Source organism: Juglans regia, chromosome 2 (genome assembly GCF_001411555.2).
Source record: "Juglans regia cultivar Chandler chromosome 2, Walnut 2.0, whole genome shotgun sequence".
Lineage (NCBI taxonomy): Eukaryota > Viridiplantae > Streptophyta > Magnoliopsida > Fagales > Juglandaceae > Juglans > Juglans regia.
The window spans coordinates 12,785,448-12,803,102 of record NC_049902.1 but is presented as its reverse complement, the minus strand read 5'-3'; the positions used below and the strand labels follow the sequence as shown (position 1 = coordinate 12,803,102).

The following is a 17,655-nucleotide window of genomic DNA, read 5'->3' as shown; positions in this document are numbered from 1 at the left end:
TGATAATAATTAGTTTTGCATGTAATACACACTGCCAAACACTTCAAAATTGATTTTTTAGCCTAGATAATCATAATCTTCGGTTTTGCATTAGTTTTTGAGTAGTTAAGATCTACTCTTGGATTTTGAGGATTTTATTTTTTATTTTTTATTTTTTTCTTTTGGGATAGTTTATAAGTACTTTGGGCTTGCAGTTTCTATTGCAGCCTCTAGCATTCCTATTGTAGGCACTAGTGTCTAAACTCTACCTATGCTAGAATAGTTAAAAGAACCTTCTCAAATCATCGTTTGGTCCTCTGACCTCTCTGCTAGGATTCAAATATGATTATAAATGCTACCCTATTTGTTTGTTTGTAGTTTGAATTAACAGCTGTCTCATATTAGGATCCTGGAGAGTCTTCATTTAGTATAAAACATGGGATATTATTGTAATCATTATATTTCTAAAAGTGATTAGATTAATAAGTAAAATGACCAAAACACTCCTTGTCAGCAATTTGAATGCCTAGATCTCTTTCAAAGTCGCTAAAACTTAATTCCAAGTCATCTCAACCATACAACCAAACCTATATGAGTATTCAACTTCTACCCAGGTGGGCTATGGCATTTACCTTATACATAACTTGGTCATTTTTTCCTCTCCCTTTTACTTGTAACTTTATTTGAGGGATGAAAACGAAATTTCACAACAGTTAATCGTTCCACCCACTTCAGATATAGAGTAGAACCCCATTCCATTCTACTTATTCCCTCCTTCCATTTATGAATTGAACTGTTCCGTTCATTCCATTTCTTTCAGAACCCCTCCATACAAACTACTAGAACCCTTGAGACATTAAATAGAACCCCATTCCATTCCAGAAAACCTGGACTTTCAACCCTAGGGTGAAAAGTTTACAAGAAAAACCTGGTGTGAAGAATCAGATCCCTTACAATATTTTACTTCAAGAAATGAATCAGATGGGAGCTCAAGTCCTACTTAAGTAGTTTTCAGCAAATAATGCTCTAGTTTGTCATAAATTTTTGCAAGCACTTGAAGATGATAGAAACAAATTTAAAATTAACTAGTAATAAAGTAAATTCCTCAAGTGAAAAACTTAAAAGTAAATCTCTATGTTTTATTATTGTTCTTAAATAATACCATACCTCTGTCCTAACATGTAAGAAAGGTGCCAAACCTCGAAGAAAAAGTAAGAATGAAAAATTGTTTTACAATAAAGTAGATTTACATACACATAATTACATATTATGCCAGGGAATTGAAGAATACACAGCGTTGTAAATTCAACCAGAGGCATAAAAGGAACAAGAATATGAATAAAGACTGGTTTCACCTACCGTCATTAATAGTGTCATCGAGCATGGGTTTAGTAACTTTTACAGGTGAATTCTCTGCATCACCCACCATACTCGTACTTGCTGATGAGTTGAAATAGCTTTTTCCTTTAGTTGCAATGTCACTCATTGAGCTGGTAATGTCATCAAATTTCCAATCGGTCAAATATCCAGGCCTTGAAGTTACAGAGCTCACCTCAGTATCTCCTGTAAGCATTGCCACCACACGTGACATTGTTGGCCGTGACGCTGGGGATGCTTGAGTGCACAAAAGGGATATTCCTATCAAGCGTTTTACTTCTTCTTCATTGTATTCTAATAATGTAGAGTCCACAAGATCAACTTCACAGTTGTTTTCATGTAGGTGCCAAGCCTGAGAAAGATATGTTATCTGGATTCAGAATATATTATAAAGGTGGCGGTAGTGGGAATTCTAGTTGTTTTGATGAAACCAATTATGTTTTGCAGAAGATCTACTTAAATCCAATTGTTTTCTGTAACTCTTGCACAGGCTCATTTTGTGATTCTAAAAAATCAATCCATATCTTCGTAACATGTACAATGACGTATGCATAATTGATGACCCCATTTTGACACTTCCATATTCTATCAAAGAAAGTTGGTGTAAACTTTGAAAATCTGTATCATCGAATACAAAAAATAAATATAAAAAGGGAAAGCAAAATATAACTTGCATCTTATCTTGAGTTACGAAAATGAATTTGAAAGATGACATTACCTAGTGTTCACACAAGTATCTTAATCGGGGAGTTTTGGCTGAGTAGACTAATTTCATTTCCTATCAAGGGACTCACGTTCAGATACTCCATACAAGCAGTTAAAAATTATTCTGCTTCAATGGGACCTCCCAAATCTTCTCTTGATATAATCTAAACTTCAATTTTTGGCAGAAGTAAATATTATAGATTTGTGGATGGTCATGACTGTCATGAACCCCAAACCCATACCGAGAGACAGATAAATAATACTGGAACTTTTCAAAGGAGTGAAATTCATCTCATTAAAGAAAGATAACAATTGTGCATATGGAGCAGGTGAAGTTGTTCATACCCATTCAAGTAGATACATCTTTTCTTCTTCCAAGCTTGAGTCAGAATTTGACCTTCCGCTAACAACCTCCAGAGCAACAACACCAAAGGCAAACACATCAGCTTTCTCTGTAAGGTGTCCACGCATGGCATACTCTGGGGCAAGATACCCACTACAATGAAAAAAATGATCCAATTTAGTACTACAAAGAATAAAGGATAACACAGTTCAGAAAGATGAGTAATGTGGCTAGCTAAAGCTTTCAGAATCATACATAGTCCCTGCAACACGCGTGCTTATGTGGGTCTTTTTATCGTCATAAAGCTTGGCCAAGCCAAAGTCTGATATTTTGGGGATGAGCTCAGAGTCCAGCAGGATATTACTGGCCTTCACATCTCTGTGTACAATTCGAAGCCGTGACTCCTCGTGTAGATATGCTAAACCTCTTGCAACGCCCAAGCATATATCATGGCGTGTTGACCAATTGAGATTCAAACTTCTCTTTCCTGCCCCATGTAAGCATATAAACTTAATCTACATAAGATACCTGGCACATATATGCAGATCATGTGTGTTTATACACAAAGAGCAAAGACGCATTCACATACCAAATAATGCCTGATCAAGACTTCTATTCTCCAGAAACTCATAAACAAGGAGACGTTTATCTCCCTCAATGCAACATCCGTACAGTTTCACAAGGTTACGGTGTTGCACAGCAGATATAGTAGCAATTTCTGCTATGAACTGGTTCTTTCCTTGATGTGATGCTACGGACAGTTGTTTCACGGCAATTACTCTGCCATCACTAAGTGTTCCCTACTCAGCACAAAAGTTTTAAAAGAAAACGTTAAAGGAGAAAATATTACCCACCTGCAGATGATTTTGATCTATTAGTTTCAACAGAAAAATTGTAGTCTGGCCGATTGGAGACAATGTCTTAAATAGATGAAATCTACACCTAGTGGCTAATTGACGGCTCATTGACACTACAAAGTCACATGGTAGTTGTTAGAGTTATAATGGGATTTAAACTCCTAAGAGATAAGATTAACTCTTATCTCTAATTATAGTCTAACTCAAAGACTTAGATTTCATGATGGCCAGAAATCTATAAATAGGACTGAGGGGTTAAAGGGTTCTCACCTACAACATTAGAGTGCCTCTAGCCATCGGGAGACACTAGTGAGGCCAAGTTGCTAGGGTGATCCTTCTCTCATAGCCAGATTCATTTCTTCATCAAACAGATGGAGAAAGGTACGTCTTTCACTATTATTGTTTATTATTGTGGATCATACAAAATCAAAGATCCGTTTATTAATGTTCATGTTTACTTAGACATAATTTATAAGGATAAAAAACAGAAACTTAGGTGCATTGTGATTATTTTCACCATGAAATTGTATGTCCAGTCTAATTGTTCTCAATTTATGAATCATATACCATTCAATGGAAAAGCATCGGGCAGGGATGGCAAGACTACCCCGGATTTTTTTTTTTTTAAATTTTTGTTAGAAGAAAATTGAACATAAAGTGGATAAGAAGACTACCCTAGAAATGTTCTTCTAAGAGCTAAAATGCTTTCATTTGTTGCATAGCTCCAATATTTAAACACCAGAACTTTCTTCTCCCGAGTGTTTTATCCTCCATTGATACATACGATACTTACAGAACACTATAAAATACCAAAAAGATCATTTCTGGATCCCCTTACATAGACCAGGCAACATACCATAAAATTTATAGAAGAAACAAAAACTGAACTCATTATCCGATGCTCCTATACCCTAGAAATAGATAAAGCCTTCTAAATGTGATGTGATGCATCTTCAATTATTTTTGTATCACTTTATTGCTAGAACAATTTGCAATTTTCAGAATCGCACCAATCACAAGCACAACATATCAAGGTATGGAGTGCGTGCAGTTTCACACTAATAAATAGAAGAAAAGGAAAAATATAAGGACTAACAAAGAAATAAAGAGAAAAAGGGTAATGTTGCAAGCTGTCGTTGCTGCTTGGAAAATCAAATAGATTTATAGTAGCTCTAGACTTTATCAGATAGCAAACTCTAAGACACTGACATAGGCTCAGACACTTTGTGTCCTTGATTAGAGAAGGGCTTACCTTATAGACAGGTCCAAATCCTCCCTCTCCAAGCTTATTTGCAGGATTAAAATCTTCTGTAGCTGTCTTTAGTTCAGCATAACTGAAAGTGAAAGGTCTGGCATCTATTCCTAAGAGCACTGCAATTTCAACATAAACAAGATGTGACTTCAAAGCCATTGTCCAATAATTAATTAGCGTGAGTGGTTTGAAAGTGAAAAATACAACAAAACTTTTTCATGTTAAATCAAGAGTCTCCTATTCTTAAGCATCAGCAAGCAATAAGCTTTGTCCAGAATGTTGTTGGACTGAAGATGGGGAATATATGGTGGTAAGAATATATGGGAAGTTGACCATACGCCAAAGCTTCATTAACTTATGTTTAGGCCTACCTCTTGGTGATTTGTAAGTGCATCTGTGTGTTTGTATTACTGAGAAAAAACCACAAAAAATGTTCTGGCAAAAATGCTTTGATGTAACTATTGTTTGTACATAAATGTTTCATGACACACCACGTTTTGTGCTTGACACTCTATGCAGCATGCAGAGACCATCTCAATCATAAATATATAGAGTCACACGTAGGCAAAAGTTGCAGTTTTTTAATACATAAGACTGACTGTATGAAATTTGACAGCTATCACAAATAATATTCTGGCTTCTGGCTTACCTTCATCATCATTGAGTGGAAGCTGTTTTCTTCTTTTAACAAAATAGAAAACCACAAAAACAGAGAGAAAGCTTAAAACTCCAGCACCAACAACAATACCCACGATCAGACCAGTCCTATTCTTCTTGTTGCTCGGAGGTTCATTACTAACAGTGGGTTCAAAATCTATACAAAAACAAGGTAGTCAATAACATGCTACCAGCACAAGGAGAAAAGCAGGACCTAATCTTTTGACATTCATAAAAAATTCTATGTTACCTGGGGTGGCACTGATGGCAGAAATTGAAGGTCCATAAGTACCTTGAGCAGGTATGCAGCAAGTCCCTTTCCCAGCCCAAAACAGATGGATTTCGAGGTAGTTTTCTGATACCTGAACCGTGAATTCCTTCCGGACAGGTTGGTTAGACCCACCAGCCTCCTTGCGTATGTCAAAATCCTTAATAGAACGATTCCCCTAGAATAGGCAAAGTAAAAAATTTAAGACAAAAACACAAACAAAGATAAAATAAAGGAGGTTATTGTTTTATGAAAAAATAAATAGGACCAACATCAACAGTTTCGTCCAAGATGCTCACCCTAATTACAGAGGAATGGGGGAGTTAAAAACTACATTTGGTTTTCGGAAATTATTTTGCATAAATATTGTGAAAAACTTACAGAAGCAATTGCTGTCCCATAACCAAAGTTTGGGGAAAAAATAATTCAACAGTTAGAGACATTTTGTGGAGGGGGGAAATAGAGAACCTTCAGTGGTCAACATCTTTGATATTCAAGGTAAATTCTGGAATGATGAATTACACAGCCAATAAATTTGTAAGAACGCATTCTTTTCTCTTTATAACTCCAATATACAAATTCATGAGATGCTCACTATAAAACTTTTTGAGGCCATCATAATCTCATGTCATAGCGTTCGATTGTTGTCATCCTACACAGTTATGCTTATCAAAAGAAAATAATTATATACCAGGGTAGAAAAAAGACTTTGCAAGTATAGACTATTGAGAACAGCAATTTGAAAGCAAACATTCTAATGTTACTGACTATACATGCCATCTGTACATCTCTCACAAGAGCCCCAAGTCTTCCCCCCTCCTGTCTCCCCCCACCCCCCAAAATCACCTGGTGTGGAACCTTCCTCCCACCTTCCCCCTGATCTCTGCCTCCCATTCCCCAACTCTCTTTTCTCTTTCCTTTTTTTTATTTTTTGGCTGTCAATCATTGTAACATCCCAATGGAAGACCCAAACCACATGGCCTATACTCCAAAAGGACTAGTCAATGATACAATTAGAGCCCCATTGGAACCTTATAAAGAGCAAGAACTTCTCCTTCCCAAGCAATGTGGGATCCCATACACCACCTACCCTTATCCATATCATATGGGGTATCACAATCATGATACAAATGTCACCGCAACCCACACACCCCACCACCACCTTCCATGGCCTCTAGTCTACCTCCACCAAGTTCCACCTGCCTCTCCCCTGGAACGTTTAAATCACACGTTGCCCTCACCCATGGTAGATCTGCATATCTGTACATCCCCCCTCTCTCTGTGGCTTTTGCTTACCTCCCATAAAAAGTGTGACACTTTTTTCCTATGGCTAAAGAAAGACCCAATATCTACTGGACATCCAATGCTAAACACCAATGCCACTGGACAGCACGGAGCTCCACTTCAGTGGCCTCAAGCAGTGAACTATGGTGTTTCATCCTTTGTTGGAGAAACACTACACATGCTGCAGTCACTTTTCCATGCAGCTTATTTCTGGGACTACTGTAAAAACAACCATCCTAGGTGGCTCCCCTTGGGCTTGGGCCCTAGAGGCAATTGATTTGGATCCTAAGGTCCATTTCAAAATTTTCTCTAATCCTAGTTAGCAATGTATAGTTGAGTTGGGCAGGTTGTTGGGGATTCCCACCTCTCTTCTCATTGCATTTCTTTTCCTTCAATAATTAGCCGTGCACCATGCATCAAATTTTCTAATTTTGTTTATAAGTTGATTATAGAGTTGTCTGACTGTGGCATTCTTAATTGAAAAGAAGATGAAGCATTATAAAAGAAAGAATACGAAGTGTTCCAAACTTTTAAATTTCCAACTTGTCTAATATTTATTGACATGGCCTTTAAAATTATTTCAAACTTAAATGAAAAAATTCATGATCATTTAATGCAGCAATGGATGATGTGACACAATAGGAGCAAAGCTCCTACTTTGAAGATTAAATACGTTATGGATATTATATTATCTTCACAAAAGAAAACCTAAATTAAAAAACTAATAAAAATGTGATACAGACCTGGATATAAATATCAAAGACACGCTTTCCGAGACTTCTCCATGTGGGAGGGTTTTGAATTTCTATTTCAGCAAACTGGAGACTCACAGTATAGTTCCCGTTCTGCAGCCCCAAGCCATAGTATCTTAATGATGAAGCAGAGACTCGAGTTGTCTGGAACAGCTCCGAGTCTAACGTGCCTGTGAATTGAGATGACGAACTCCTTGTATACTGAGGATTAGTGGTAGCAGTAAAATATCCAACATTGCTAACTGCCCACCTATTTGTGTCAGTCACATAATATGTTGCTGGACCAAGTGTTGCATTATCCCTCTCATAGGTGATCCCACCAGAAGATGTAATCTGAGTACCCCCACACTTGATTCCAAAGTCAGAGTCTGAAATCCATATCCTTATTAATGGTTAATTAAGCTCAGAAAAAGCTAATTCCTAGAGGAAAAATAAAACTTTGAGAAGGGTAATTAATTTACGAGGTTCCGTAATACAACTCCTGATATGTTCATAAGCATGTTGTGCATTCCGTGACCATTAAAGATTATAAATGCTTCCTGGTTTTACTCTATCCATATCAATGTTTGGTAATCGTTTGAAGCTTAGCAGCATTGTATCCTGCTTAGAAACAGGATTCCTAGGGTAGAAGCTTCTCCTTGTCTTCCCTCAATACTCACTACAGCATTCAAATTTTGTAATCAAAGGCAAGTTTTTTATTGTACTTACATCTTCCAAGGCCTCGATTGCAAGGAAAGCTTCGTTGGAGACAGTTCAGACCTGAAGGCAAAGCACTAAAAGCAGAAGAGTTTAATGTTGCACATGAAACATCAGTTTTTCAAGCAGCTATATATGATTGATGCATATATTCTCATTCAAATTAAGTTTTCACTCTTGTTATGAGAAATGGTCTCTTGGTTATACACATAAGCATTCTTCTAAAGTACTAACCTATGATTCCCAGGGGGGCGGTGTGATAAAAGAGGGTTTTCTAGATGAGTTAGAAGTCATGCTAATTGTAAGACATTTATGAGTTACGGAATTGATACTCAACATTACAGAAAACTTCATGAAGAGAATTGTACACGATTCCGGCATACTTAATTTTTTTTTTCCAGGTAAGATTTTTAGTAATATTGAAAGACTGCCCAAGTACACAAAACGTCTGACAAGGAAGAGATCAAAGATGCTACCTACCTCCTAACCATGTGCTTCCCCCAAGGAAATTAACAATCCACTAAATAGAATCACCCAAGATCTCCAATACCTCAGCCACCGATGCCTCTTGGTCTCATGCCAGCCTATAAACAGTAGAAAAGGTGTCCTTGAGGGCCCTATCACTACACCAAATACCATGCCAAAGTCTGACCCAGGAGCTATCCTCACCAAAAATCTAGTGTATTGAGAAAATACCCCCCCGTCCCTTTCCAATGTTCTCCCACAACCCCACACTGTAGGCTCCTTGAGCCTCCAACAAGCATAGTGCCAAGCACCGTCATGTTTAGCATCAATCACCATTTTCCACTAGATATGTGTACGAAGAGTAAGCTAAATATCCAGAAGTAAGACAGAAACGACTTGCTCGAGTTAGTTCAGATCATTTTCCTATCCTTTTGGATTGTGGGGGTATGCATGGGGGGCGCCGGTATTTTAAGTTTGAAAACATGTGGCTAACAGCGGAGGGTTTTGTAGAAATGGTGCGTGATTGGTGGTCTTCTTATCAATTCGTTGGTACTCCAAGTTACGTTCTTGCAAGCAAGTTGAAAGCATTGAAACAAGACTTGAAGAAGTGGAATTTGGAGATTTTTGGTCACATTGACAATCAGAAGACTACATTGTTGGAGGAATTGCAAGACTTAAGAGGATAAAGAGTTATTGGGTGAAAACTCGGAGGAGGTGTTATTGAGGAAGGGCACGGTTATGGCAAACTTGGAGAGGGTTTTGATGTTAGAAGAGATTTAATGGCATCAAAACTCCAGGGCCCTTTGGTTGAAAGAAGGTGATAGGTGTACGGAATTCTTTCACAAAGTGGCTAATTCACATCGGCGTAATAATGCTATCGAGTCATTGCAATCGGGTAATCAGGTCCTATCTTCTTCTCCCGAGTTAGAAAACCATATTGTACAGTACTATGAGACCCTTCTCACAAAATCAGCCCCTTGGAGGCCGAAGCTTGATGCCTTGCATTTTGAGGCAATTAACTCGCAGAGTGTGAGTGTGCTGGAGAGACCTTATGTTGAAGAAGAAATTTACAAGGTCATAGCTGGCATGGCAAAGGATAAAGTGCCGAGGCCTGATGGTTTTTCAATGGGTTTCTTCCAAACTTGTTGGGACATTGTGAAAGGTGAAGTTATGTAGGTTTTTAGTGAATTTCACGCTTTTCAAAAGTTTGAAAAATCACTTAATGCGACCTTTATTGCTCTCATCCCCAAGAAACACGGGGCGTTGACTATTGAAGACTTTCGGCCAATAAGTTTGGTTAATAGTGTATATAAGATTATCTCGAAAGTTCTTGCTAACCGACTTAGCCCAGTGTTGGAACACATTATATCCAAGTCCCAGAATGCATTTATTCAAGGGAGACAGATCCTTGATTCAGTACTCATTGCAAATGAGTGCTTGGATTACAGAGTAGGGGAGGGAGGTTCAGGCGTTCTGTGCAAGCTTGACATGGAGAAGGCATATGATCATGTGAATTGAGAATTTCTTTTATATGTGCTTAAGAGGTGTGGTTTTGGGGATAGGTGGATTGCATGGATGCGTCATTGTATTTCAACAGCCCGGTTTTCAGTATTGGTTAATGGCACACCTGCTGGTTTTTTTGATAGTTCGCCGGGATTGCGACAGGGAGATCCCTTATCTCCTCTTCTTTTTGTTATAGTTATGGAGGCCTTAAGTAGGATGGTACAGGCTGTAGTTGGAGGAGGTTTCTTATCGGGCTTTCAGGTGGGCAATGGTTCTAGTGGCCCTATTATCATTTCACACCTCCTATTTGTAGATGATACGTTAGTATTTTGTGAAGCCAATAAAAGCCAGATCCAAACTTTACGAGCATTGTTACTTTGATTTGAAGCTGTGTCAGGATTAAAGGTGAATCTGGGTAAGTCTGAGATGGTTCATGTGGGTGCGGTCTCTAATATCATCAGCTTAGCAAGTATTCTAGATTGTAAGGTGTCCTATTTCCCTATGAAATACCTGGGACTTCCGTTGGGAGCAACTTTTAAGAATAGAGCTATATGGGAGGGGGTAGTGGAGAAGATAGAAAAAAGGTTGGCTGGGTGGAAATGGATGTATTTATCAAAAGGGGGTCGCCTCACTCTTATCAAGAGTACTCTCACTAATCTCCCAACTTATTTTTTATCTTTGTTTCCTTTGCCTGTAGGGGTGGTGAACAGAATAGATAAACTGTTTAGGGCGTTCTTATGAGGAGGTATGAGGGAGGAGAAGAAATTCCATTTGGTTAGATGGAAGACGGTATGTGCATCACTTGTAAATGGGGGTTTGGGTGTGTGTAACTTGAGAACTTTTAATAAAGGATTATTGGGAAAATGGCTTTGGAGATATCAGTTGGAGGGGGGATCTTTGTGGAAGAATATTATTGACGCTAGACATGGTGTCGCTTGGGGTGGTTGGTGCTCTAAGGAAGTGAGAGGGGCGTATGGGGTGGGTTTGTGGAAGTATATCAGGAAGGGATGGCCATGTTTTGCAAACCAAATTCGGTTTGTAGATGGTGAGGGCATTCGAATTAGATTTTGGAGGGACGTGTGGTGTGGAGACCATGCTTTGGAAAGGGTTTTTCCGGCCTTATATATCGTATTGCAGTGAACAAGGAGGCTTCAGTGGCGGACGTGCATTTATTTTCTTTTGGTGCGCATCAATGGAATATTCTTTTTAACAGGGATTTACATGATTGGGAATTACCTATTGTCTCAGAATTTTTCAGCTTGCTATATTCCATGGAGATTCCTTTGGCACAGCGAGATAGTTTGAAGTGGAGGTCTAATAACCACAAGTTATGTACAGTTAAGGCGTTTTATAGTATCCTGACAACACAACTTGATATTACGCCATTCCCCTGGAATAATATTTGGAGGTCTCGAGTGCCTTCTAAAGTAGTTTTTTTTGTTTGGAGTGCTGCTCTTGGGAAGATATTGACCACGGACAACCTGAGGAAGAAAGGATGTGTAGTGTTGGATTAGTGCTACATATGCAAGAAGAATGGAGAATCTGTGGATCATCTCTTATTGCATTGTGAGGAAACAAATGTGCTATGGGATGAGATCTTCCTAAGGGTAGATATTGCTTGGGTTATGCCTATGAGGGTGGTGGACTTGTTGGGTTGTTGGTCCAAGATGCAAGGATGCCATCAAGTGGCAGCAGGGTGGAAAATGATTCCGTTACGCATAATGTGGTGTATTTTGATGGAAAGGAATGCGCGGTGCTTTGAAGATAAGGAACGCACTACGACTGAGCTGAAGAATTTTTTCCTCCACACTTTAATGTGTTGGTTTTCCACTATTGAATTACATGGAGATAATGTTTAGGATTTCTTGTCTTTAATTTATCGTCCTTAGAATGTAATTAGGAGTTCTTATGTATATTTCCTGTGTACAAGGGCTATGCCTATTTCATTTATATATATAATATCTATCTTTTACTGATAAAAAAAAAATTTAGACCAAGCCTGATTGTTCGACAACGTGTAAGATCCATCCAAAAGGGGGATATCCATAAGGTCCCATTCACCTATAAAATTAGAGAACTCCACCACTATAGGGCTAAGGCCATGTTTGGCAAGAGGAGTTTTCCATCTATAGTAAGAACTTTTTCATATATAGTTCAAGTTTTTTCTCAAATTCTTTCCCAAACATAGAAAAATCTTAGAAACATTTCACTTAAAAACCTTTTCAAATCTTCAATTAAAAAACATAAAAGCTATACAACTTCATCTCATTTCCATTTCTTCACTATTCACAAAAAACTTCTCAACCTCTTTACATCCAAACATCCACCAAGACAATCATCTCCTGATCTCTTGTGTAGGAACCAGGTAACATGGAAGTTACCTCCAATACACCAAGGCACTTCCCACCAACTGCACAAACTGTCAATCTCTTCCCAAAGAAAACATCTACTACTACCCAAATGTGTGACACCCTAGATTTTCGCTAAGATTCCATTCGTAATTCTTGTAGATATTATTTATTTATTTATTTATTTGGGTTATTGGCTAAGTGTTGGAAGAATTCTTTAGGCCACTTTCTATTTTTGTTGGATTGGATCTTGGAGTTCTAAGTTAAAAAGACCACAAGAGAAAAATAGAAGAAAAGGCCCATAGGAAACTCGGCCCATTAAGGACTTTGGCTTTGAAAGGCTCAAGTTTATCCTCTAGGCAAGGAGATGGCGCCATTTGGCTTCAAGAAGGAGTTTTTGGTCATTTTAGGAAAAACACTTCTCATTTGGAACTTTGGGAAAAGGCAAGGGTGACACTTGTTAAGTATGCATTTGTTTTCTAGAAGAAAAAGTTGAAAAAGCAAGGTAGGTTTCGGTTTCTAGAAGAGTTGGCCAAGTGTCAAGCATGCAAATGAAAGGTGAAGAGTTTTGTCTTGGAAAAGGGCAAAATCTTGCTTGGGAAGAGAAGGACATACACGCCTATGAGGATTCTAGAAGAATCTTGTGAAGGGCACACTTGAGGTGGACGGCAAGGGCAAAGGGGATTTGTGCATTTTGCCACCCACAATGACAATCACACAATATCCAAGACATTGGTAGAAGGAAGATCTTCTTGGGAAGATTTGAGCTCTTCGGCCAACCCACCCATATGCCTACACCATGCCACTTGGCGTGAGTTTGAAGTTCCAAGATAGATTGCATAGAAAAGTGGAATCTAGGGAAGAAGCACCTAGGTTAGCACATTGGTGCCACTTGGCAAACATGCTTGAAGGTTTCTAGAAGAAGCTAAAGAGATGGAGGAGGATGTAGGGCTCGGCACACACCTAGGGCACACGCCCATTGCACCTACCCACATGCCACATGTCTCACATGCACACCTCACATCTAGATACATTGAACCTAGATGTAAAAATGGATGAGAAAATGAGGGGATATGGTTTCGGTAACCCCAAGACCTCCACCTCATGTCACTTGTTCTTAGTGAAGAGTTCTAAGAAGATTTTGCATAGGGAAGACAAATGTGAGATTTTCTAAAGGATTTACATTGGAACACTAAGAGACTTTCGGATCCCTAAGCCACACGCCCACCCAAGTCATTTTTTGACATTTTGCCATTTGTCATTCATGCATAAATAGAGGAAAAGGTTCTAGAAGGGAGTGGAAGAGACAATGCACGAAAATTACCCTTGTACCCCTAGGATTTCGGCCACAACATTGCCACATGTCATGTTTTGAGTTGTTGAGAAGCGTAAGGAAGTAGGAGTCACCTAGGGAACATGCATAGGAAGAAGAAGCTTCTTGCTTAGGGAAGAGTAAGGGACATGCATGGAAAAAGATAAAGACACATGGGAAAAGGAAGAGGCGTATGGGGAAAGGGAAGGACGCATGGGGAACACGCACCCACATCCTACATGTCTTTTGCCACTTGGCAAGCATGCACAAGTCTACAAAGTTCAAGCCTAGGGTTAGGATTTATCAAATAGCAATTTTGCCCTAGAGATTCATTGAATTTGGACTATATGGGGGAGCATGCCCAAGGAGCCACTTCGGATTTCGAATTTTGACAAGATGCCATGCCACATGTCACTCATGTAGAGGATCTTTTGGATTTCCCAAGGAGAGACAAAGGAGGGGCTTTGACACATGGCGTCCATGCAAGGGTATTCTTAGATTTCCTAGGAAAAGCAAGGATGAGGGATAATTCGAATTTCCAAGGAGCCACGCCACTTGTCCCACATGCATCAGAAAAGGCGCCACTTATCCTACATGCATCAGAAAAGGTGCCACTTGTCCTACATGCATCAGAAACGGCGTCATTTGTCCTACATGCATCAGAAAATGCATCATTTGTCCTACATGCATCAGAAAAGACACCACTTGTCCTACATGCATCAGAAAAGGCACCACTTGTCCCACATGCATCAACTACGCCACTTGTCCAACATGCAGACCCTCCATATGCCACTTGTACAACATGCAATAGCCAAAAAATCTAAGGTCCAAAAAAGCTTAAGCAAGAAGAAAGAGAGTTTGGGCTATTTTTAGTATAAAAACACCCATTCTTCTTCTGATTTGAGGCTTTACACAAAATTCTCACCCTATTCTCTTACTTTCCTCTCCATTCATTTACACATCCAAAGCTCTAGCTACACCACATTCGAATCAAGAGCCTAACATACTACAATGGTGAAAACCGAGTTGTTGGTTAGAACAGCGCAAGCCGAGCTTCCACTTTAAGATTTTCGATATACTCTTTGTAAGCAAGGAAAAGTTTGTAAGTATACACTCAACTTACTCTTGGTTAATACTTGTAAATATTTGTGCAAATCCTTTCATTGTTATGTTTGCTTTATTTGCTATTTCTTGTTGCTTGTTGAATATGCTTATATGATCCTTGAAAATGAATATTACATGAATGGTATGATTCGTAAAATGAAATGGCAAGAATGTCCGTAGCATGTTTCGGTTCTAAGGATAACTTTGTTGTTAATTTGTGATGTTTGATGACTCGGCTATGCCATGTCTTGCAAGTTTCGGATTTTGGCCAAATACCATGATTTTATGTCTTGTTTCATTATGCTTTGATTTCTAAGCAATATGTTTGAAGTTTGAAGCATGTTTAAGTGATGATTGTTCATGTTTTTGTACTCACATGTTTCGGCCAAGGCACCTTTTCATAGTTCCAAGTATGTGTTTTGATGATTCATGTGATTTATGTTATCATGCCATGAATTGAAAATGTTATGCTTGGTTATTTCATGCTCAGCATTTCATATATCATATGTCAAGTGTAAGTACGTATGTCTTAAGTCTCATATCACATGTATTTAGGAAAAAGTGTTTCCAAAAAGTGTTTTCAAATAAAAGAGTTTAAAAGTTTTATCACGACCCCAAGTTCTAGGACGGGGGATTGTCCTACTGGAACTCCTTTGTCCACTTTGCAGTGCTTAAGAATGGAGTGGTAACTCCTGGGTCGACAAAGAACCGTCAACGAGCCTCAAATGAATTCTTTCTAAAGAATGCCGGTGCGAGGAAGCGCCAAACGCTAGTGGGTGCATAAGGCAAATAACCCGATAAAGTAAGGTCGAGTTATTATGAAATCTCTGTTTATGACGTATTCATCACGGTGTACGGACCGTTGATGGTGCGGTAACTAGCAGGAACTCGTGGTGCAAAGGTGAACTGTGTTGTGTCCACCCTCTGAACAAGAATAAGAGCTCATATGTTATGGATCACTTGATGAAAATCTCGTGATATGTTAAGGATCACTTAATGAAAATCTCGTGATATGATAAGGGATCACTCGATGAAAATCTTGTGACATGCTCTGATATGACAAGTTCTGATTAAGATCAACATGAAAAAGAAAGTCAAAGAAGTTTTCCAAAAATGTTAGTCTCTGTTACAGGTTTTTTGAAAATGGTCAAGCGCATAAGCCAAGTTCTGGTCAAGTCATATATCAAGTACATGTCCATGCACACATTTCATGATATACCTCTTATATGTTTGTGTTAACTATTGTATGTTGTGTATTTACGTGCTGAGATTTCTCGAAATCTCATTGTGGTAGTTTCTACTACCATTCCCCACCCAGAATGTTAGAAGTTGTGACAGGACCAGGAGTAGCAAGTCATGATGATGATCAAGGCCATGGATGTGCTCAACTCGGAGAAAGAATGGATCTAGTCATGACCTACTTGGAGATAACTGAGATTAGAAAGATGCTTTAATGATTTCTTTGTTAAGGCTTTTTTAGACAATACTTATTATGTTAAAGTGTAAACAAGGAGCTTGATACTCCATTACTAAGAAGTGTGTTGTAAAGCTATGAATGAAGAAGTTGGGATATTAGTTTATTCTGGTACAACTTTTAAATGACTTATTCCGCTATGATTTATTGCATACTGCTAGTATACATAGGTGCATTGCATCTTATCTGTCATGTACGAAGGGTATGTAGCCTTGTGTTGCATATCCCGGAGTTTCAGTCACCGTCAAATCCCAAGCGGGAGTTGGGAGTGCCACAAAATGTCTACTAAATATTGGCAAAAGCCCACATGAAAGCATCTCCCTCAATTTTAAAGGTGCAAGCCATCATATATTCCCCAATGCACTCCTCGACTTTCTCCACCATCTTTTGTCCCACATCACTAGAACTCCATCCGAAGCCCCATTGGAGGTAATATATGACCAATCTATTTATGGACAACCCCAAAAATCCAAACCATATTTATGGAAATAACTTCCATTTTCGTTTTCTACAATCATACAATATCAACCTTTCAAAGGCGAAGTAGTTTTCTAATCCGGAGGCATATATGGACCTCGTTCAGCCCCTGGACATTTGAGGATAGAATCTAAGGCTTCATAATACAGTTGACGTTGCCCTCCCTTTCGATTTGCCTCGACTTGAATTCCCTTCATTCACATCATAAGTGAGAGACCGGGTCAGTGGCTTTAGCTCACTGTTTCTTTTTGAACCTGCCTTTTCTTATATGGAGATGTCTTGCCTTAATGGCCGGGAGTCATGCCATGAATTGATTCCCAAATCCAACACAAGAAATCCCTACACAGTGCACATTCTTGCATCTCCTTTACCTTTCTTATTACTCAATCCAAAGACGAGACTACAATATCATTGCCCGATTGCAGAGAAATTATAGGTACAGGCTCCTCCAAAGTAGGATCCAACTAGTGTATCATGCCCAAGGCATACTTCATCACAAGACACCATTGGCAGCTCCAACAGCTCAAATAGCCCTCCCTCAATGCATTGTGACCCTTCCTCCAGACTCTACTGTGCAGTGGAGAGAACCAAAACCCCATGTTCAATTTCATTTGCCATCCCATCACCTCCCACAAGTTGTACAAAGTCATGTTTAATCACCTCATCTTCATCAACAGACCTTGTACAATGGTCCTAAGATAAAAGGAGGAAACTCCTGCCAAAAACACCTCTACCGATGATGATACTAATGACGACCAGTGATTCAGATCACCATTACTGGCCAGCATACTGCTCTGTGTGG

At 39.0% G+C, this 17,655-nt stretch overlaps 1 protein-coding gene across 2 annotated transcripts in view; it reads right to left on the bottom strand.

Annotated features, from left to right (window-relative positions):
- Positions 1-1,097: 1,097 nt before the first annotated feature.
- LOC108998011 (probable LRR receptor-like serine/threonine-protein kinase At1g56140) overlaps positions 1,098-17,655 on the bottom strand; it is a 48,986-nt gene continuing 32,428 nt past the window's right edge. For both annotated transcript variants that reach the window (XM_018974428.2, XM_018974431.2), the window contains 9 exons: positions 8,183-8,247; positions 7,466-7,842; positions 5,421-5,616; positions 5,163-5,327; positions 4,514-4,632; positions 2,994-3,204; positions 2,660-2,891; positions 2,407-2,557; positions 1,098-1,708 (listed from right to left, as the gene is read on the bottom strand). In XM_018974428.2, coding sequence (XP_018829973.1) covers positions 1,331-1,708; positions 2,407-2,557; positions 2,660-2,891; positions 2,994-3,204; positions 4,514-4,632; positions 5,163-5,327; positions 5,421-5,616; positions 7,466-7,842; positions 8,183-8,247 — 1,894 coding nt within the window. In that variant the 3' untranslated portion in view covers positions 1,098-1,330. The remainder of the gene's footprint in view (positions 1,709-2,406; positions 2,558-2,659; positions 2,892-2,993; positions 3,205-4,513; positions 4,633-5,162; positions 5,328-5,420; positions 5,617-7,465; positions 7,843-8,182; positions 8,248-17,655) is intronic.